Genomic DNA, 23331 nt, shown 5'->3' with positions numbered 1-23331 from the left:
CAATTACCAGACAGCCTAAGCTGTCAATAAAATTTTAGAGTGAAACGTGTAATGTGTTGAGTAACATATACAGCACTCACCACAGTGGACCACAGCATGGTGATTTGTCTTCCTCTCCGTTGTGATTGTCTGTGGTCACTGATTCTGTCTCACTTGTGGGTATGCTCGCTGTCATGTCGCACACACACACATACAAATACACACACGTAAAGACACGTTAATGGAAAAAGTTTATTACACAGGCTTTCTGTTATGTTATGACTGATTCTCTTATTGATATCCATGCATTTTTGATTTGGCTTGGTTCTCGAGTGATAAAATATCCTTCAAAATAAATGTGACTTATTTTAAAATCTGAACAAACAAAGCCCAAATAAACACTCTAATCAGTCGTTACAGTAAAACAATAGATTATAATCTTGAGTTCAGATTTCAGCTTGTGATTATTTAACATGGACTCCATTGATATATTTTTTTTATTAGGAAGGCCAAGCCAAACCACCAGAAATTTTTTTTTTAAATGAAACAGCAAAATCTGCAAGTGTCAGATAAAAATGCTGGAGTGACTGCCTGACAAAGTTTGACCCCTGGATGTTGGAGTTTCACAGTGTGAAACCAGCTGTAATGCTTGTGAGCACTGCAAAAAGATGAAGCTCAAGGTTTTTGCACAGATCTAGTAACAGTGAATACATGCTGCCAGTCCAGAGTCAAACTAAATTTGATAGATTATTATTTATTGGACTGGAACTGGAAATCCATTTTCCATGGTGAGGTTTGAAATACCATTGACTGCAGTGTTCAGATGAACACTGCAGTCAAATGCATCAATTATTCTTGTCCAGGTATGTCATGCGTATACACATTAGAATTCACATTTACTGTACATGCACAAAATATAGTTGCAATTGAAAACGTGACTCAATATGATGATGATGATGATGATGAAGATGCCATTATTATGATAATGATGATGAGAAAACCATGTGGCAGTCCTAGATAAAATTCTATGTTTTCCCTCAGTTATCATTAAAAAATGGTAAGTTATTGTTTATTAAGAGATTAAATTATAATTCATAATGTACACTAATGTGCTAATAATTGGTTTCTACAGTTGCGTATGATAATTATCTGTGTTGTTAGATAACGGTTATATCTTAATGGTTATTGGAAAGTTTAAACTAATGTCTATAATTCTTTGTAAATAAATCAAAGTAATAATTAGATTCTCTTATCACCTATTATAACATAAGCAATGTATTACAATAAAGTTATTTTGTAGAAAAATACACTTAAATCAGTGTTACTAATTCTTCAGTTAAATAAAAATATATAATTTTTCTCTAAACTGCTCTAAACGGGTCAAACTCCATTTTCTTTTTCCCTTCCTTTCATGTGGTGTAAAATTCAAAATCTTTAAAGCATTTTACTGGAAGTTGGACTGTCCTGTTATGCCAGTGCAGTAATAGAATAACATGTATGTGTTGAAGATGGTAAGGATCAGAAACAGACTAATAAAGGAAAGGGTGTTTAAATACGAGAGCACACACAAAGCATAAGCAAAGCACATGCAGGTGATGAACCGTCCTGGTGAAGATGTGTGGGGAAATTCAGACTTTCAGACACTCGCGCGCACACACATTTACCCTGTGTCTCTGTGGACTGAGTGAACCAGCCAAACTTTCCTTTCTTCTTCTCAGTAAGGTCAGCCAGCGTGACCCCTTGGTGTTATCAACATGCAGATCATACAGCCAGACAGCAGAGGAAGCAGTGAGTCAGTACACAGCACAACAAGAGAGAGAGGAACGTACAGCAAGAGACAGCTGCAATACAAGCTACTGGCACAGCTACCGTGTCCAGAAAAGTATACAGGACATTCTTGAATTATATTTAGTGGATTAACTACTAATAATAATACACTAACTACATTTATTTATGCATGAATTGTGTGTGTAATAATTAATTCATCATTGCTCCTTGGGCAAAAGTGACTGGCAGTAAGGAGTAAAAAGACCAAATAAGGAGGAATTCACAGTAATTTGTAGATTTGAAGACATCAGACCATTTAGAGAGACAACATGATGAACATAAAGGCATAATTATGATATATATCAGCTCATAAATTATGTACTTGTATTAGTATTAATATCAGCAAATAAATAAGACAGTCAAGGACATTCGTTTTTTAAATGTGTCATCATAAGATTGTCCATGACTATAAAGTGTCCCGCTGAGTACATGAAGCAAAAACAAATTAAACAAAGCAATAAAAATCAACTATCTGTTAGACTGCATGCTGTAACATTAGCTCTGTAAATTCTGGACAGAGTAACTATATAATACACTGTAACACTAGAAACAATCAACATTAAACACGACTTTGGAAAAGAGTAGAAGAAAGCAGAGAAGAGAACAATTGTGGGTAAAGAGAGAAAATGATGTAAAGAAACGAAGGGAAGAGAAGGGTGAAACAGGTATTAACAGCAGTCTACAGACAGTTTTTAGAAGGCGCACACACACTGCAAGGAAGTAAAGTTAGTCCGTCGTCATCTATAACATCGACAGCAGGGCTAAAAGCAAGGCAACTACTGGTGAACATAAAAACTGACAGGTACATTCGCACTGACTGCTCTGTGAATGGTTACGAGGCAGTCTAGCTATAACTCGGGTCAGATGTATTTTCATGTCAGTTACGCCCACATTTTTTCCCTGCACATCCAGATGGATTATGGTATAATTACTAATGACACAAGCTTCAGTCCCAACATTTGTTGCAAAATAACAAAAGAAAAACCCTGAATTCAACACATAATTTTAAATGGCCTTCCTACTGTCAGTTAATAGAATCACGGAGCCGCTGCGCCATCCAATTTTCATACCAGACATTAGAAATACTATGATTAAATAAACACACAAAAAAGGTAAATGTTTAAGGTAGAGCAAACAACTAAGGAAATTCATCTCTCTCTGATGGCAGGATGCTATGTCATATGTAAAAAAAAAAAAGCCCAAATTTCTCCTGTTCATCAACTTTGGACTATTAGATTATTTAATGGCTCATTCGACTTATTCCATATACAGCAAATGTCAGAAACCAGAACTAACTGTTCAAGTTGTTCATACTGGCTTCTCCACCAGTCACAGTGCCTAAATACACATGAATACAAATGTCAATCTGCAAATCAAGTTTGCCTGTTTTTTGTTTGCCTTCTTTATTAAAATCTAAGAATTACGCAGATACTCCTGCTTTTTCTGAATCTGAAAAACTTACAGCTAAATATTTTTCCAGGGCGTGCCTGTAATGAAAAATATATTTTTGTTACTACTTGTCAGTATTTTTTCTGTGTCATTGCTACTGCAACCAAGTAACATTGTCTACAAATGTAACCAAATCTAACCAGCAACGTTAAAATCTTGTTTATTACGGCAAACGTGGAGCTGAATTACATTATGGTTACAGTCCATCCACAATATGTTGCGTTAGATCACATTAGCTGAAATAGTTAAGTTTTTGGAATCCAGATAAAAGTAAAATACAGTATTTATTAGAGATGGACCGATCCGATATTACGTATCGGTATCGGTCCGATACTGACCTAAATTACTGGATCGGATATCGGAGAAAAATAAAAAATGTAATCCGATCCATTAAATATCACGAAAGCACCTCACAAAACTTGCAACACGCCGTAACTCGCCTCAGAACGTCGGAGCAGTATGCATCACGTGATAGAGCAGCTGTGGCATGCGGGACCTGTCGGTGGTCTGGATAGCATTTGGAGCTTCGCTAGCAACCCGGCATTTCATCTCCGACAAAGTTATCCCCGAGAGAAGTAAAGCAAGTGTGTAAGTCCATCTCTGAATGTTTGTAAAGCATTCCCACGTTAAGCTTAACGAGCGACTGCCTCTCGCTCTCCGGCTGCTACTTCAATCGTGAAACTGCTAATGATCAGCTGATCGGCTTTTCTGTCGCGAGTCTCTCTTGTTTGTTTTTGGTCCACTTTGCGCCAGAAAGAGCAAACCAGCGGCTGAACAACAGCAGCACGTTTAAGCTTGATAAGCTGTTGTTAGAATTTATTTAATATTACTTTCTACTCGAGGATCTTTTTCTACGTAGCTGACGGCTGGTAACTGTGCAGGGGCGGATCTAGCAAAGTTTAGCCAGGGGGGCCGATAGGGCATTAACTGGGAAAAGGGGGCACAAAGACATACTTTTCTTTCTTATTCTCATTTAAAATGTCTAGCTTTTAATAAATAATTATCTGACACCCAAAGTTTTAATTTGATGTAAAATGAATAGAAGTCAATTACTGTATATAGTGACTATTAAGTCTAATATATATACCCTAGTAAGCTATAGTACATTTTCCTTTGGGAAGGTACCATCTGTGCAGTCTGCAATTTTGTTGAAGAAAGATGTTGAATCTATTTAATATTTCTTGAAAAATAATTCATTTCTGTGCATTTTTTTTCACACTGCATCAAATTAAGGTTGATTACGTTGATTAAGCATCATGAGGTGGAGCGTGAGGGGTGGTTCCCTATTTTTTATTTATTTATTTTTGTTGTTGCTGGGAGTTGGAACCCTATTAGTTAGGTTGCTTAATATTTACGCTAAGTACTCTTTAAAATACCAGAATAGGGAGGATGGTGTAGGTCTAAGTTTATTAGATTGATCAGTATTGCTGAACTATGAAATATTTTTTTTGTATACAGGTATAACAGAATAGCTTTAGTGTAGTTGTTGTTTTAAACTTGAGTATGAACTTGCAGACTTGCAAAATGCAGCAAGATATTTTAAAAAACAGTTTTGTTGATTAAAAAACACTATATCGGATTCATATCGGTATCGGCAGATATCCAAATTTATGATATCGGTATCGGTATCGGACATAAAAAAAGTGGTATCGTGCCATCTCTAGTATTTATATGCATTTTTATTTACAACCCATATAAACATTGAAATACAGCAAAGAAAAACACACAGCTTTTGCCATGGTATTGAACGTGCAGCGCTGTGAAAATCTGAAGACACATCAAAGAAAATTCTAGAGATTTAATTTCACGACACGCATGTGTGAAAGTGTAGTGCAGCACACAAACTGCACTGCTACAGTGGTTATGATTTCATAGATAAAATCCTCCAGCATGCCAAAGATGGGTGTTTATACCACCAGTTGTATATAAATGTGAGGATTAAGTGAACGCTAATATAAGCATTACGTCCATGTAATAAGGATTCCATTACATTTGTTATGGATTAAACTAACGCTGGTGTTTACTCTGACCGGCTGGAGAGACCCATGAATGGTCAAAACTGTTATAAGTGAACGTATCTGAAAAGTAGGTGGTAATTCAGAGGCTGTGATTCACTGCTGTAGTGATTTAACACTAATTATGTGGAAGATAATATTCAGCGGTTATAAGGCACATAATATGTCTGGCTGAGATATTCGTACTGCGTACACAAAGGCAAAAATGTAGGTATTTAACTGTGTCAGAGGTGGAGGTGGATGTTAAGAAGCGTATTGTTGCAGAACACATTTCTATTTGAAAGCAAAGTTTTTTTATTCTAATTTTCTTAAAGGAATTATGAGGCTGTCATAGCTTAATCATTCTCTGCTGTGCTATGAATGACTGAGAGCAGCTGAAAACACTGATCTTCCCACATTTGTTACACTAGGCTTTCTTGTCATGATCATGTTGTAAGTCAGCCATCCCCAAAGTCAGGACTGCTGCCGCCCACTTAAGAACCAGAAAATCCCAACGGGCCCATCCATCTTAAATCTAATCAAAACACAAGAGAAAGCGATATAGTTCCTTTAAATTTGTGTTCAAAAAACATAAACAACCTTATCTAGATTGATTAATTTGTGTCAGAAAAATTTGTAATATCACAAACTAGCTATCTCCTATTACCAAATTAAATTCATTTTTTATATAAAAAAATACATATATATAAAAATTTAACTGTACAAACCTGTGAGTATTCAAACTAATCAATTTCTGTTATTACTGAGGCCTACTTGCAGTACCTTTGTGGCCCACCAGGGGCTTCAGGAGTCATTGTTGTAGGTCATACAGTATGTTTGCAGAAATGTAGGAACTCACAAAAGATTTACATTCATGTATTAGATCGCATTCGGTGCATTATCATACAATTTTTAGTGAAATCTTAGATGCTTCAAGCAATCCCTGCCTGAGCTTCCTCATTCTAATTCAGTCCTTGTGCTCCTTGTCAACACAAATAAACAGAAGCAGTCACCCCTCACTTACTGTACTAATCAAATGCCAAGTCAGAAATTATTGCAAGGAAGCAGCTGTCTCAAAACAACGTCATGTTCCCACAATGAGCCGCATTCAAGTCAAAGTAAGCAAAGGATCATGAGAACTGCCAGTTAGATGCATAACAGATTGACCGTCTCTCCTTCCTCTTGTAACAGTTTTAGTGGCAAAGAAATGTGCAGCATTATCTCAGGGCAGAAGAAGTTAAGGCTTTGTAAGTCACAGTTCTGTTTGCATTCTTTGTTTGCCTGCTGGACAAGAGTGCTGGACAAGAGTAGAGAAAAAAAAACATTAAATCCAGGTAACTCACGGTTACGCTTGCCCTCCTCATCTCCCTCCTCCTCGTTCTCAGGGTCGATGTCCTCTGCCTGGGTGATCCAGTCCAAGTAGCCCTTCAGGTCTTCTTCTAACTGCTGCTTCTCACGCAGCTTCTGGAAATCACCTCGAGCCTTGGCCTTTTCTCGCTCTTTGGAGAACTCTCTATAGAGGGGAAAGCATAATGTCAAACGTGGGTCACCGTAACACTGTACAGAATGGCAGCGCTCTGCAGTCTTAAAACTAAGGCTGCACTAAAACTGATAACTTAATAACCTCAACAAACAATTTCTTATCATTTGTTAAATGTGCAGGGTTAAACTTATTTGTGGAATTCACACGCAGCATCACATTTTTATATTATTACCAAAATGAGCAAAATACCCCATCTATGAATATGTTTTATAGATATATTACACGCATACTGTAAATTGCATGTTCCTTTCAAGTAGACTCTCAGCACCCACAACAGGGCATTTTATTAAAACAACAATTCAAAACAGAAACATGAAACATACCCACTCAGCACACCCAAAACCAGGTTAAGAACAAAGAAGGATCCAAAGATGACGAGGCTGACAAAGTAGACCCACGGCAGCTCAAAGCCCATTGCATCATTCATCTACACAGAAAGAGATAATAGGAACATTTAACTGAATTAACTCTAAATTCAGACATGGCAATGTTATTCTTACAGCTTACATAGATTAAATTATTCGAAATAAAAACTGAATTCTAATTTTAAAAAAATCATTAACTCATGGAGGTGCAAAGCCCACAGTATCCCTTGAGCAGGAAAGAGGTTTGTCACTCAACGGCAGCTAAAACTGCAGCAGGACGGGTGACCACTAGAGGGAACCACGTGAGAGACAACTGGGTCAGTTATGAATGACAGTGAGTACTTGTATTAGTGTTAGTAATGAGGCTGTGCCAAATGACCGCACTAAATCCAACGTGCCTCTTAGCTGAGCTGCTGGCAACACCAGGACCTAAAAGTTTGCCCTTTTTTCATAATCACATTTCACACAGCTCTCATCACAGTAGGCACTTTTCTTTGCTCAGTCAGTGTAAATGTTTACAGTTTACACTTCTATTTTGATAGTCATTTTCCCGTTAAAGAAAAAAATCCCACTGATGTGCCTGCCTCCAGCCGCAGAACCGCCCACCCCGAAGAAAAATTTATACTTGGCTTATATCAGTACGAAAGGCTCAAGGTCAGTTTTAATTTATACATCTGCGTATCTATCCTGCCATGATCTCTTTTTCCATCTTTTAGGTTTGCTGAATCTCCTTCCTTCCACCACTTTAACAGCAGTATTAGCATGGGATTGCCATGGTAACACATACATGCATGAAAGTGTGTGGGACAGAGAGAGAGAGTCTGAGAAGACGAACGAGAAGGAGGTGAAGAGGTTCATTATTTCATAGATGAGGGTCTCCATCAATAAAAGGGCGTGGGTGTATTGTGAGGAAAACTCATCATCAGTGCTGAGTATTTTGGCTAATTAAAAGCTGTTGGTGATTTGTGTTAATATGAAGCCGGGGGTTTCAGGTTAGCCTTTAAAAATGGGTTGCACACTCTAGCTGTGAAAACTTTTTTAGAAAATAACAACAACAACAAAAAAAATCACATAAAGCATGGATTTGCAAAACAGAGAGAAAAAAACAAAGGCTTAAATGAGTTTGCTTGGAAAAGTGTTGCTGGGGTCAAACCTGCATGAAAAATCATGGTTCTGAATGGTGTCTTACTGCTTTTGTCACATTTGTAACTAATGTTCCATTGTTAAGCAATAGCTCCATTGTCTATATAACAATAGTTTGTCATGCGAATCCCCTTTTTTTGTTAGGAGCTATAAAAAACAACTTTCCTTTTTTTAAGGAATTTAAATGACATTAACTTTGTTTAAAAAAAACCATGCATAATCCTATTACACTTATTATTACTTTAATATTATACATACAGTGCTGTGTAAATCTCCTGAGCCAGCATTTTCTTCAAACATGTGCAAACTTTGAGAAATACAGGATATAAGGCACAAATAGAGTTTGTGGAATTCTAACAAAGTTGGAAATCAGTATTTGGTATCTTTATTCTTCAACGCCGCCTGACCTCTCTTAGGCAGCTTTCTTGTAATATATTTCACTAGTGTGCAGGAATAGCTCTCCAGGCTCCTTGAAGGACATTTAGAGCTCTTTGTTGGATGTTGCCTGTCGTTTTTTTCTGTTCTCTGTCAAGATGATCCAACACTGTTTCAGTAATGTTGAGGTTTGGGCTTTGGGGATCCATGACTGATAGTGTTTTCCTATCCAGATATGCTTGTATTGAATTTGCAGTGTGTTTGGGATCACTATCATGCTAAAACAAAAAAAATCCAGTTCCAGTCGCACGCTTTCCAGATGCAATTGCATCCTGCATAAAACTCCGATGGTAGTTTTCTGTCTTGAAAATTCCATCAATTTCGACAAGATCCACAAACCATAACAGAGCCTCCACCATGTTTTACAAATGGCTGTAGACACTCTTTCCTGACCTCCTCAGTGCATATTGATGATTATTTTGCACTTCATAAGAGATGTTACTGATTTTCAGTCTTCTTGTGTAACTTGGGTTACCTCAGCCTTTTCTATAAGTTTCCCATTCTTAAGTAATGGAACAGTAGATGGATCAAGTGAAAGGCCAGATGCATCTCTCAGGTCCTGTGACAGGATTGTTTCCTGTTCTTAAGAACATGACTTTCAGATACTGTTGATCGGTTCAGTTTCACCAAGACACACCATGCCAATGTATGCCAGGTTTTCAGCTAATAGCACTTTGGGAATCATTTTGTTGTTTTCCAAATACTATGCCTGTCAAACTGTCTAATATTTGGTATTTTTGTATATTAATCTAAACAAACCATTTTTCCCAATAGGCTGCTAGTAACAAAGTCCCTAAAGATAAGATTTAAAATTGGCTCTTAGTTGTCTAAATATGTTAACACAACACTGGTTCTTCCAGGAAGCTATGTGTCTTTATTTATGTCTGAATGATTCATAGGTCAGCATTAAGTAGCTTAAAAAACACAAATAACATTCTACTGAAAATAGCCAGGTACAAAGAGTGGACTGAATAATGACTGGAAAAGCAGCCAGTATCCAAAGTCAACATCCTACACCATGAGAAATCCTGGAGAACTATTGCTCAAGACCACTTAATAAATTGCAAGAAAGTCTGGCTCCCTGGAAACAACATATAAATAAATGCAGGGTGGCTCAAGACTTTTGCACAGCACTATATTTTCAAGTAGCATTGTAAATTTGGGTTTACCCAGTAGAGAACGTCAGTCCAGCCTTCCATGGTGATGCACTGGAACACAGTGAGCATGGCAAACAAAAAGTTGTCAAAGTTGGTGATGCCATTGTTGGGGCCTTGCCAGCCCTCCCGGCAAACTGTACCATTGAGAAGGCAATGACGCCCATGCCCTGATATTGCACATGGCGCCGGCTCTTCCTCTGCGAGGGCACCTGGAGATACAAAGACAAACAGGTAAATCAACATGGAAACAACATGAAAGCGACTTTAGATCATCCAGGCAAAACTTGTTCAATTATTTGTCACATCATTTCACGTATGTTCTTTGTCCAAGTTTAAATCTCATGTTGCATCTTCATTCTTAGTGTGTTATAATCTATTTTCAAGAATGTGGAGTTTTTTTCCTCCAGCATTATTTTTAAGAGTTCCCCATCACTGTATTTTCTTTGATTCTGACATTATGATTGGATTATTACTTCATGCAAAGATAATAATAAAGTTAAGTTTAAGCTATATCCATGATAAAATAGGTATCAGGAATCCATAGAGCCATTCATGCATTCCTCTGTGTCACACTTTAAAATTTCACTGTTCAGTATTCTGACATTATTCCATCATCATAGGAGCAATGCAGAAAATTATGCTATACACTAACATTAATTACAGTTTGCCCCAGCACCCCACGCTTACAGTTCACTCACTGTAGATTAGCCCACATGTTAAACTTTCCACCTTTTTAATCAAATAACCACAGTGCTTCTACACACACAAATTCAAACATGTGGCCTCTTCCTTTTTTGGATGCATGCCCCTCTGACCTATCCAAAAACCTAAAAAAAAACACATGCTAAATGCTATTTTTCAGGGCTGGTGAACACACAGTGGCTTTGATTAAAGCGAGATTCAATCCTGCTCTGTCGCGACCTCTCGACTTTACCCTACTGTGCTTCTCCTGAAGTCACCAGGCAAACAGAACAGATGAAAGCAAGAAAGGGAGAGAAAGAAGGCGAGATTACGTGAAAGGTGTATGAGAGGGAGAGTGACACGCCACAATAACAGTTGTCGTAATGCAGCAAATCCCTGTTACTTAAGCTGCTTCAATCCCGTCAGTCAGCCATTTTAGACTATAACTGTGGTTTTATGTATGTGTCTTTGTGTACATATGTGCTAATGTCCATCAACATGTCCCTTTTTTTCTGATACACTGACATCAAAGAGTAATGGTAAAGCAAAGGTCAAGCATGTTTACATAATAGCTAGATATTAGTCATTTAATCACTGGATTTAATCCACCATCTGCTGTTCTGCCCTGTTTTCAGTGGCTTGTCACCATTCACATAGGTACATGTGTCCATTCATTTTCAGGGACAGGGATTGAATCCTGAGTCTGTTCTAAGGTGACGTGTATGCCTGTTTACATTACATTATGGAGTACAAATCCCTCTTTTAACAGGTGTCTGTAGAAAGTGAAGCAGACGTGTAGTAGCAGACAAGAAAGGAAGATACCTTACCTGTTTCTGTCATGTAACAGGTGGCATGCATTTTGCCAATAAAAAGCTCCAGGCCAATGATGGCATAGATAATAATGACAAAGAGGACCAGCAGAGCGATGTGAAGCAAGGGAACCATGGCTTTAATAATGGAATTTAAAACCACCTGTAAACCTGCAAAAATATAAAGAAGCTAAAGTCAGTCAGAAGAAGCATCAGTTTTACTCTGCGGGAATTGGGACAGATGCAAAAAGACAAAAACACAAATTATTTACCCAATCATTTAACCAAGCCATGATATGATTATCAATCATATAATGCCCATGATAACAATGATTATGCAAGAAAGCAAACAAAGGACCAAAATATTAAGGCCTAATTAGACTGTAAATAATGAATACGACTCCAACAAACACTAATGGTAACCCTTTACATGGTAAATCATGGCATTTGATGTTGAAAGGTACTGTAAAAAGTAATCAGCTGAAATCCGTACTGATACCACAACATTGCATCTAAATGAACACGAGTCTCTTCCTATTATTCACTAAATATTCTTAAAAGAATCTATCTTGGAAATATAAAATAAACAGACATAAATGTGAGAGCTGCAAATAACTTTTATTTTCATTATCAATTTGTCTTATAGTATTTTCTCAGTATTAAGGCATTTTCAATAAATAAAATACAAGAAATAATGAAAGATGAAGTTCCTAATGTGGGGTTAGTGATCGTTTTGTTTGACAAACAGTCCAAAAAAATACAAAGCCTGCAAATTTATTAAGAAGGTGGAACTGTATTTAACCATCAAGACTTTATTGGATTAATAAAAAGAGTTTACATTTATTTCTTTTTGATAACCAGCTACAGAACAAAATCTCTAAACGCTTAAAAAAAAAATCACTTTTCCAGTCAAAGTTTGTTTAGCTAGCAACTGGCACGTAGGCAACCTACTGTATGTTTTGCTATACAATACATAGGTATACAGAAACTTGCACACAAACACTGTATTCACATTAGTGCAAATGTACACATTTGTAAAAATGCACAATTTCTTACAAAAGTCTAATTATATCAGTGGATAGGAATGAAAGCTAGCAAAAGATCCTCTGCTTTACTAGCTAACGGGTTGAAACATCCCAGCTAAATCAGACTGCAAAGACAAGACAAACGTTAAACTCAGTTTCAGTATAGAACTGAAACTCAATGCATCTTCATCTGTCCCAGAGGTACTTTTTTCCTCAGACCTAGCAAATGCTACGTTGCTATGGCAACTCAAAGAATGTAGACACATTAGGGCATGTGTTGATTTAAGGTCAAATGTGTGCTGAAAACAGAAACACTGAAGGAAAAAAGTATATAATGAATGATAAAGAAACTGGGTAATATGATAGGACCTACACAAACTTCTAAGAGCTAATGTTTAACCAACCATCTTATTTTTATTTTGGTAAACTACCTTTGCACTGCTAACAGTCAAGTGTCTTTGGAGGGCAGTGGAAGGAATACAATACTCAAATAACCCAACAGCACAAACTAACAAAAACCTCACTAAATAGTTAGTGATAACAGTTCCAGAAATGACTACAGAAATGTTCCAGTAGGCCCAGCCTGGACGTCAATAAAAGGTTGGAGTGGGTATAGCAGACAGTAAAGTTAGCAAGTCAAAGCACAGGTCATGCTGCTTTACTGTTGCTAGCACCGTGATTTAATTTTAAAGTGTTTAATACAACACAGTGAATATTTCACTTAGCGAGACAGTGAGATAGTGCTTTATCAAAATTTATACACTTGCTACTTTGTAATAGTCCATCATTCTTTTACCCACATCCTACCTTGGCCACTAAAAGAAGTTTTGAGCTGTTTCATAAACAGGCGGATTATTGAGATCAATAAGCCAAATAAAGACTAAAGAATATATAATTTAAGGTCTTTTTATTTTCAGTTCAAGTCATTTTTATTTTATATAAAGCCAAATCACAACAACAGTCATCTTAATATCACCTTTATATTGTAAGATAAAAATCTTATAATAATTCAGAGAAAAGCTCAACAATCAGACGACCCCCCTATGAGCAAGCACTTGGTGACAGTGGGAAGGAAAAGCTCCCATTTAACAGGAAGAACCCTCCAACAGAACCAGTCTCAGGAAGGAGCAGCTGTTTGCTGCCATGAGGGGAGGGAGACAGGACAAAAGACACATGTATCATTTGTGTGATATTACAAAGTACTATGTAGTACCTATGGTAGGGTAACTGACTTTGTGATTGCAGCTCATCTTCATATCTTTATTTTTTTTTGCTAGTCTTGTGCTTTTCATACAGCTACTATAAGAAACCTCGTTCCTGCATGTTGTGATTCATTTTATGGCTCTTTTTTCCTTGTTAACAATACTATCAAGATTACAACATCTCAGTGCATAATCACACATTTTTGGGTAGCTTGCTTGCTTACATAAAAACTTTAACAAGCATCCAGTGAAACTCCTTAAGGATGTTTTATTTATTCCTGCATAATCCCTGCCATCCTGAATGACTAAAAACTTTTAATTCAATATCAGTTCAATTCAATTTCATTTATATAGCGCCAAATCACAACAACAGTCGCCTCAAGGCGCTTTATATCAAAAACAAGCATTTAAATATTACTGAATGAATTTTAAATAATTATCTGATAGCAGTTCTAACGGCTTGTTATTACAAATGCTGATGCGATAACGACACCAGAAACAACAGACTCGGTCAGGGTCACCATGTCCTACTTCTCAACTGCATCCTGCCCATGTTTACCTGTCACCTTTGTTTGCAGAGAAAAACATAGAGTAGTTGATATTTGGCCATGCTGACTAATAAAAGCCAGTTAATTACCTTCAAATGCATTTAAAACATATGAGAACTGCTGTTTTGCCTCAAGGACAAATGACCAGAAACACTCCAGCTGCTTGAAATACCCTTTACTTGGGTGTTTTAAGGTTGCCATAGTGACTGTCTTTGCAGAGACAATTCAGCTGAGCTGGAATAGAAATCTAATAACATAACAGAGAGAACCTGGGGACAGCAAAGAAGTGTTTTTCACACAAAACACCGGGTTGAATAAAACATAACAGGCTGAAAATATCAACACAATGTTAATGTGAAATACATGGTCCCCTAATTCAATAAGTTCCATATTGTAATAAAACACAACTTTGAAATCACTGAAAAATTGGGCTACTCATAAGACTGGATGACAAAGCTAGGTAAGCACAAAAGAAGATGTGTTAAAGGTGTCTTATAATAAGAAATAAGAAAATGTCCCTAGTGCAAACGCTAACTTATGCTAACAGCACATGAAAGGCTCTGAGGCTCTGTCAGCTGTGTACCCCACCTCTCGCCCTGTAACAGCTGGAATAGGCTCCAGCCCAACTGTGACCCTAAACTGGATAAGTGGAATAAAATGAATAGTTGGAGCAGGTGGAACCATGCTAACTCAGAACAGATCATTTTCACTAAACACACCTAATGATAATTTAGACTAATAACACGCCGTAGTCATGCATTTAGGAGAAAATAGTTCAAACAAATCTACTGTTTTTTAAATTTTTCATTGAATTTTATGCCAGTAGGAAGTTGGGACGTGGCCATGCTTGCCTCCGTATCCTATTATGTAGATTCCATTACTATAGTGCCATACTCTTCACATCCCATATGTGCACAGCGTTTTTCATCTGCATACCATACTTTGCTCCAAAACCGGTACGCATTAATGTGTGTATCACAAAAGTGTCCCGTGCACACAGATGCTGGCTTTTGAAATGTGCACCAATAACAAGCCAGATGTTTCCTTCCTTACTCAGAGTCCATGACTCATGTCAACATGTGATCTGTTGTGTCTTTAGTGTTTTAATTATGTGCAAGTGACACCAATCCAGCTTTTGAGGATACAGTATTTTATGTTTGCTGGGTACACCCATTTCTCAAGACTATGTGGGTGTGAACATCTGGTTCCAATAGCAAACACGTATCTATCTGTCCCTCACTACACCGATGAATCCTCCGCTTCTTTTTAATGTGTCTCAGAGCAATCCTTCACATGTTTTGATTTCTGTAATTTCAGCAGCTGTTTAGTCCCATTATTTTCTCCCCAAATATATTTCCATTGTGTTTTGTGAGATTTTGGGTTTTTTTCTACTTCCATTGTGTGTTTCAGTGCCATGACAGGATCACGTGCATCCAAGCATACATTATCTACACTCATCTCAACCCAGTCACTGTGAAATTAGCTGAGAACTCCTGTGTGAGTTCATAGGGCGCTTAAATAAAGAGAAGATTAATTGGTTTGGACTTAAGGGCGTAAAACATGTACATTTATTCCACATTTTTATGTTTACTCACTGGGAACTCCAGAGACAAGGCGAAGGGGTCGTAGCACGCGAAAGGCTCGGAGGGCCTTGACGTCAAACCCTCCAGGTTTGCCTCCAGACTGACCACCAGAATCTGCATCTTTGGTTATCATCTCCAGAACCACACTGAACAACCTGGAGATGAGAGAGGGGGAGAGAGAGGGAGATAAAATATAGAGAAAGTGAGGCAGAGGCATGTAAGGGAAGAAGCAGTAATGGCAATGTGATGAAAACAGAGCAGAAAAAGATAAAAGCAAAAGAGTCAGAAAGCAATGAACAAAGCCGTGAGTCCTCTTTGTTCTTGTCTCTCTGTTCAAGCACCTGCCTGTGCAAGTGTGCATGGTTTATGTGTGTGCTCTTTACATATGTCTATGGATATTTACCTTTAGTTTTTCACACCTCATCACAGTTTACATTGAAGTCCCACAGGAGCCAGGTGGTCTACTGATAAACCGTCACTCTATACAAAGCCATATATTCGTGTCTTTGTGCGTGTATGAGTGTGCACTTTGGTGCATGTGCTCAAAACATCACTATTGTAGTGATACAGGACAGAATTTAAAAGGTCATGATTCATTTTTGATTGAGAGAGCGGAAGGCCAGATGTTGGGCTAAGTTGCGCAAATGCACAAATATGTGTTATACCATCTTTTTTCAAGTACATGGAAGAGAGCGTAGAAGATGTGCGCATGATTGGTTTCTTATGTAAAAAGAATTGTGTGCGTGTGCAAATGTGTATTTGTACGTATATCCTGCATTATGTGCTACCTGTAAACTCACCCCACAATGACAATGACAAAGTCCAGCATGTTCCAGCCGTTTCTGACGTAGGAGTTTTGGTGCATCACCAGACCGTAGGCAATAATCTTCAGAAATGTCTCTATTGTGAAAATGATGAGGAAGGCATACTCTACTGTCTCCTGCATAGAGGGAACAGAAACAAGGAAGAAAACAGGTGTAAAGAGGAGAGGGGTGGAAAACAATGAAAGATGTTTATTTAAACTTTGCGACCTTGTTGGACAATGGTGTGTGCAACGACTTGCAGCCGCACCAGGTATCTGTTATCAATAAAAGGCAAACGGTCAATGACCATGTTTTCAATCCCAACCCTCCTAGCACATTCAACAAATGTAGCCTGCGTGTGCTGAGCTAGAGGACATGCTGACTAAAAAGACAAAAAAAACCCTGAAGAAGTACTTTAAAAATTAATCCTAAATCTATTCAGCCAGATGAAATCAAGATTAAAAAAGGTAATATTTCATCCATGGACATAAAGCACGTCATCAAACAGAAATCTCTCTAATAATCCGCTGATCAATTATCAGTTGAGTTACTATAATAAGCTTATAATATTGACATGAAAACACCGCTTTAAAATGCATGAATTTTCACTGATACAAACTCGGTGAACTCTGTGGTATTTATGGTGTATATCTCTTTATGAGCCAAGACAGCCTCGCCAGTTTTGTTTGTATTTATATCTATACACATGTAAGACATGTCTTCTTCTTTTTCTTCAGGCTGCCACAGGGGTCACCACTGCACATCATCTGCTTCCATTTCAGTCTAACCCTAGCATCCTCTTCTGGCACACCAATCCCCTGCATGTCCTCCTTCACTACATCCACAAATCCTTTCTGTGATCTTTCTCTTTTCCTCCTGCCTGGCAGCTCCATCTTCAACATCCTTTTTCCATTATACATGCACTCTTCCTCCCATGTCCACATGTTTGTGAGGTGTGACAATTTAAATCTAGATCTTAAGGAACCATATCATTCCTTAAAATAAAAGTTTGCTAAAGAGTCTACATATAAGGCTTGCAATAGTGCGCTGTGTTCATTCTGATGATTTATTCGTATTTTCATGATTCAGGCTTCAAGTGTGTCAATATAAAATAAAACTGAAACAGCATTTGCCGTAGTGTCACAAGTGCAGGAGCAGACATCATGATGCATTGAGAATAGACATAACACAACAAGCAGAAACAAACTTTCCAGTAGTGATGTTTTAAGTTAAATGTGGCTCAGTCCTGAAATGTTCAGGTACCCATAAGCATATCGCACAAGTGTTCTAGTTCAAGAATGGACTGTGACTCTGGTTCTGAAAGTAAAGAAAATTGTGAGTTTTTCATGAGTACATGATGTTTGCACCAAAAGAAAAAAGAAAAAAACAGAAAAGACAATCATAATATGTCTTTTGAGAGCTCAAGATTTTATACAGCAGCAGCATTGTGAAATATGATGTAACACCGGCTTTATATGGAAGGATGTGACTGTGGGTGGAAATGACCCCCTTTCATTCATTTGCATTCAGGTGAACCTCATAAACACAGCTCAGGGAGAGATGTACTGAAAGCCAACAACACAAAATCCAAATGAGGACGTCGCAAAATTAATGGCGCTGTGTGACTGACACATCATCTCGGGCAAAAGTGGTGCAGAAAAACCGAAGCGGTGACCACTAAGCAGCAGACATGCTGCCAGTGCGTATATTTTGAGGCCAAAAAACAGAAAAGATGAAAAGTCTTCAAGTCATACTGTATGTCCTGGTGCATCATCAGCATGTTTCCATGGTAACTATGTGCCCGGTAATGCAAATATGTCCCAGAATTTGGATATTTCCACATACACACACACATCTATTTATTGTGCTTACACATTATTTCACTTTCTCACCTCCACTTTCTTTTTCTCTCACACAGAAACACATTTCTCTCTCCTACGTATCTCACTCTCTCCCTTTCTCTCTCTTTCTGCCTCTCCCACACACAACTTTCTCTCTCTCTCTCGCTTTCTCTCCGCTTGTCATCCTCTCTCTGTCTCTTATTTACGAACCAAAAGGTTAGTGAGTCGGCAGGTTTTAAGGCCCATTAAGTTAAGCACTCCTGTTGTTGATTTAAAGGACGCAGACACGCAGAGCGCACTCGGACAGCGTGCGCAAAGATACGTGGTTACTGAAAGAGACTGACGACATCAGCAGCACGCACACTCAGACTTCACACCCACACAAGTGGGCAGAGAGACCTGCAATGATACACAAACTCAAACCATGCTTCTGAAAAGCAGCAAGTCAATCAGACCAACACTTTCACTGAAAAATTTTAAATGCCGCTGGCAATGGTGGCTTAAAGAATAACACTTAATCAGCAGCCACTCTAGGCTACTATAGTGTTATTTTTTTTTAGTTTTAGCTCTAAGTGCATTGACTCTTTAGATTAACTGTGATTATGCAATTTATCCATGCAGTCTACTTAAGATTACAGACGTATTTTCTTTTCAGGCAGCCACTGGAGCTCTGAGCATCACTGTGCAAACAGATGTACAGTAAGCCTACAAATAACAGGCACAAACAACAAAACATAGCAAGCTGTCGAGCGGCCACGTCACACCAGCGTCAGTGCACCCAGACATTGATTCTAAAGTCTCTGTAACAACAGCAGGAAGGATGGATGCTTCATTCTTCCAAAAGACATCCTGGATTTGATGTTTTAATGATGGTGGCGGAGACAGCTGTCTGACAAAATCTCCTACAGCTGACCCCACTGGGGGTCACAGCTGGTGAGTGCTAAAGCTATTCCATATGATGTCCATTCTTATCAAAAGCACTCACCCCTCATGTGTGATGAATGGAGGCATTGTCAACATGGAACGAGGATAACAGTGGTCACTCAGACCTGTTTACCCGCTGTCGTTCAGTGTGATCTGGAAAGTTTTAAATCTCTAGTGCAGGAAACATGTTTTTTTTCCAGTTATGAAACTTTTAAATTAAAATATATTTGTCTTTTATGACTTCAGTATTTTTTGTATTGAGTAGGCAGAATGTTTTCTTGGACACCAATGGCAAGTAATGTTAAATTTAATAAACATAACCCCGTCTCCTAATTTCAGCTGTGTTCCAACACAATGAAAAGATAAAAGACAACAGATAAGACTTGTATATGCACGGCAGTGACAACAGATGCAAAGGAATTGTCAGCATGAACTTCTAGTTGTTATGAGTGGCTGTGTGCAGACAGGAATAGGACCCAAGGTGCAGACTCCAGAGACAGTCGTGAACTCAAAACAGCTTTAATGTTAAACTCAAAATATAACATAACTGGAAAAAATAAAAATAAACTTACACCGGAGGACTGACAGAACACACAGCTAGGTAAACAGTAGATCGCGACACAGACACAAAGAAACACAGGGCTCAAATACACAGAGGGAGCAATCAGGGAATGGGTAACAGGAGGGAAACACAGCAGGGGCAAATCAGGCCTAACGAGACAAGGGGAAGCAAAACCAGACACATTAACATCAGACATGGACTTTCAAAGTAAAACAGGAAACCCATATCACCGACTGAACAAAAGACACAGACTCACATGCAGGCACTACAACAGAGGGAACAGAGACGTGGGACCAGGGCAGACACAGACACTGGCTGGACACGGGGATATAGCAACTAAGGATACACAGAGACGCGAACTAGACAAGGGGATACAGCTGACAGGGGAGACAGAGCAACTAGAGAAGACAGAGACATAAACCATAAGACAGAATTCAAAGAAACCAAAGACTGGAAATAATAAATAATAAACTCAAAAACCTTGGGTCAACGACCCAGGCATCCTAGCACTAGTGAGATTTAACTATACCTTTATAAGCAAAATTGCAATAAATAAGAAAAGAGTTGGCGAGATCACGTCATTATGCAAACTTTATTACTTTTAGGGGAATTTAGTGAGTGGAGCAACTCACAAAAATGTCAAAGACAGGCTTGTGTTTTGAGTGCCTATCTGTTCGCAGTTCAGTCTTGTGCAATATAAAACTGATATGTAAATGTTTCTGGGTCAAACCTAGAACTCATAGGGCTTTGGCAACTTTTAACAGAAAGCTGAAGGCTCAGTCAAACACGAAGACAGCCTATTCAGATGCTGTCAGATTAATGGAAAAATGGCCTGCATTTGTATAGCGCTTTTCTAGTCCCTAAGGACCCCAAAGCGCTTCACACTACATTCAGTCATTCACCCATTCACAAACACATTCACACACTGGTGATGGCAAGCTACATTGTAGCCACAGCTGCCCTGGGGCGCACTGACAGAGGCGGCACATGTCTTAAGCTTAAGTTTAAAAAACATTTTTACATCGGTTTGGCAAAGCTGTTAAATTTGCATTTTCTACTGTACCTCAAACAAATATGAGTTTGACAAATATGTATCAAAATGTTTTGATTTAGATCCAATACAGAAAAACATAAACTGAGATACGTCTACAAGGTCTGCAAACTCTTTACCAGAAATGGAAATATCCTTTATGCAAGTTTTTTTTTTTTTTTTTTTTAAATCAAAAACATGCAAATTCACTGCTTTGGTCTTTTCATACTGCAGAACTATCCAGATGCTCTGTATGAGTAACTCAGCTGCTGAGAAAATATTGGTATTTCAACAATGGCCATGTCTTTATCTGTGTCTTAATTGTTAACGGTGTTAACTGAGAGTGGTGTCTCAACAGCAGCTGGGGGGGGGGAGCCAGTTAACGTCAACAAGCCTAACAATTCAGAGCTGTTTCTCAGTGATAAGAGCCTTCAAAGCACACATGAACACACACCTGCCTACATCCAATTTAGCATTCTTGCCTTGTCCTCTTGTTGTTTACACAGGAATGATATGTTCGCTGTTCTGTTTAGTGAACAGCTGACAAATTGTGTGTGTGTGTGTGTGTGTGTGTGTGTGTGTGTGTGTGTGTGTGTGTGTGTGTGTGTGTGTGTGTGTGTGTGTGTGTGTGTGTGTGTGTGTGTTTCAGCAAACTGGATTTAGGTCGTGACTTGGGAGTAAGGCCGATAATGAAGAGTGGAGATTACCACAGGACAATGGAGACAACAAACGTAGTGCATAGGTGATCTCACAATGCAAGTTGCATACACATAAAAAACCTAATGAATACACATTTGCATGGTAGAAAGATAGAAAAAGTTGTCATGTTAAATGTTACAGCTCATGACAGTACAACTGGAAAATAGAAGCTGCATCTGAACAAACACGAGACTGTTGGAACAAGAAGATGAGCCCAAAGTGGAGATGTCCGGATGTTTGGTGAAAACCAGAAACAGCTCATACCAGCTATGTTGGTGGAGGGGTACACAGGATCTGGCTACCTTGTAGTCACTGAGTTTACCATGAACTCCTCTGTAAGTATTCTGGAGTCAAATGTGAGGCCATCTGTCCAACTGCTAAAGCTTGTTAGAGCATACAACAGGACAATGGGTCCAAGCGCAGCAGCTAATCTACAACAGAAAAGCTGAAAACACAAGACAATCAAGGTGTTGCAAAGCCTAGACCTCAAGCTGATTGTAACGCTGTGATGGGACCTTAAGAGAGCTGTGCGTAAACAATTGCCTTTAGGCCAAGCCATTATGCAGACAAGAACAGAAGCAGCAGATAGCAGTAGGACAGGTGCAGGGATGCAATGCTATTAATTAAAAGTAAACACTTCCTGCATCTGCTTCACTTTAAAAGCTTTCCAGTGAAATTACGTATTATGACGTTTATTGTGAAGCAGCTGCGGGGAGACTTCAGCACTTCATGAACATGGAGAGGCGCTTTCAATTTTGCTATTTGTCTGTTTAAATATCTCGACTGAATAACAACCTGCAAGAACTCTTCTTGTTTTTAAGCCCATAATAAGGTAAGGATTATAGGAACTATCAAAGCCTACAATGCACAGAAGTGGATTTATTAAGTGTAGTCTTTAAGCAGACTTTGGTCTCTGCCCTGTTACATACCTAGCTATAGCACACATGCTATGATGTTATATAATACATATTAAATCCCTTTTATTCTTCCCATCCCCGAGGGATTCCTGGATAGTAAGTGGAGTGTGAGAGAAGCACGTGGCGCAGACCTGAAGCTGCCTCTGCATGAGAGAACTGGAGCGGGGTTGAGTGCTGACCAGGAGAGAGAAAAAGCGAGACGGGGTCGTGTATGTGTGTGTGTGTGTGTGTGGGGGGGGGGGGGTGACACACACACATCTAAACACTGTCAACACACGTCGGTCTTTGGCCTTCTGTTCTGCTAAAAGTGAGGATCCAGAACGAATGTTGTGTTTGTTTTTGTCATGTTCTTCCTCAAAGGACGGCATCCCCGGTGTTTGTTTCCTGTGTCCGAGCTCAGTGAAAAATGCTCCTCCCGTGCTTGTAACAGGGATGCTGTCGCCATGGAAATCAGGCTTGTTGCATGTGTGGGCAGAGAATGAAACTTGGAGTGCTTAAGTGAGGGATACTCAAGACGACTGCCTCTGGTACACCCTACTGGTTTAGATGAACAGGAGATGCCCTACATTCAGTTTTCAGTCCTTCAGCTTGAAAATAATACTTTTACGCCATCAAAATACGAAAGACATTAAAGAAAATTTGAGGATAATAAAACGTATGATCCAAATAATGCACATTATGTGTTACTATTACTGTTTAATTGTTATAACGCTTTTTAATTACATATACTCGCTTCCTATTGTGTGGAGGAGCGATCAATCTGCCAGTGGAGCTGAAGACAACAGAAAAAGGACTTTTGTGTTCACTGTAAGCAT

The 23331-nt window shown here is 38.6% G+C and overlaps 1 protein-coding gene across 3 annotated transcripts in view; it reads right to left on the bottom strand.

Annotated features, from left to right (window-relative positions):
- The window catches only part of cacna1db (calcium channel, voltage-dependent, L type, alpha 1D subunit, b), an 86502-nt gene that overhangs the window by 36107 nt on the left and 27064 nt on the right, over window positions 1–23331 (bottom strand). For all 3 annotated transcript variants that reach the window (XM_085343795.1, XM_085343796.1, XM_085343794.1), the window contains exons 4-11: window positions 16541–16680; window positions 15753–15895; window positions 11401–11553; window positions 9905–10101; window positions 7116–7219; window positions 6593–6762; window positions 1644–1718; window positions 81–168 (exon numbers count right to left, since the gene is read on the bottom strand). In XM_085343795.1, the coding sequence (XP_085199921.1) occupies window positions 81–168; window positions 1644–1718; window positions 6593–6762; window positions 7116–7219; window positions 9905–10101; window positions 11401–11553; window positions 15753–15895; window positions 16541–16680 (1070 nt within the window). The remainder of the gene's footprint in view (window positions 1–80; window positions 169–1643; window positions 1719–6592; window positions 6763–7115; window positions 7220–9904; window positions 10102–11400; window positions 11554–15752; window positions 15896–16540; window positions 16681–23331) is intronic.

The sequence above is a fragment of the Diplotaxodon limnothrissa genome, linkage group LG20 (assembly GCF_057381915.1).
Source record: "Diplotaxodon limnothrissa isolate DT_005_m linkage group LG20, D_limnothrissa_male_GT1.1, whole genome shotgun sequence".
NCBI lineage: Eukaryota > Metazoa > Chordata > Actinopteri > Cichliformes > Cichlidae > Diplotaxodon > Diplotaxodon limnothrissa.
The sequence above is the reverse complement of the archived record's forward strand: the minus strand, read 5'-3'. Positions and strand labels throughout refer to the sequence as shown.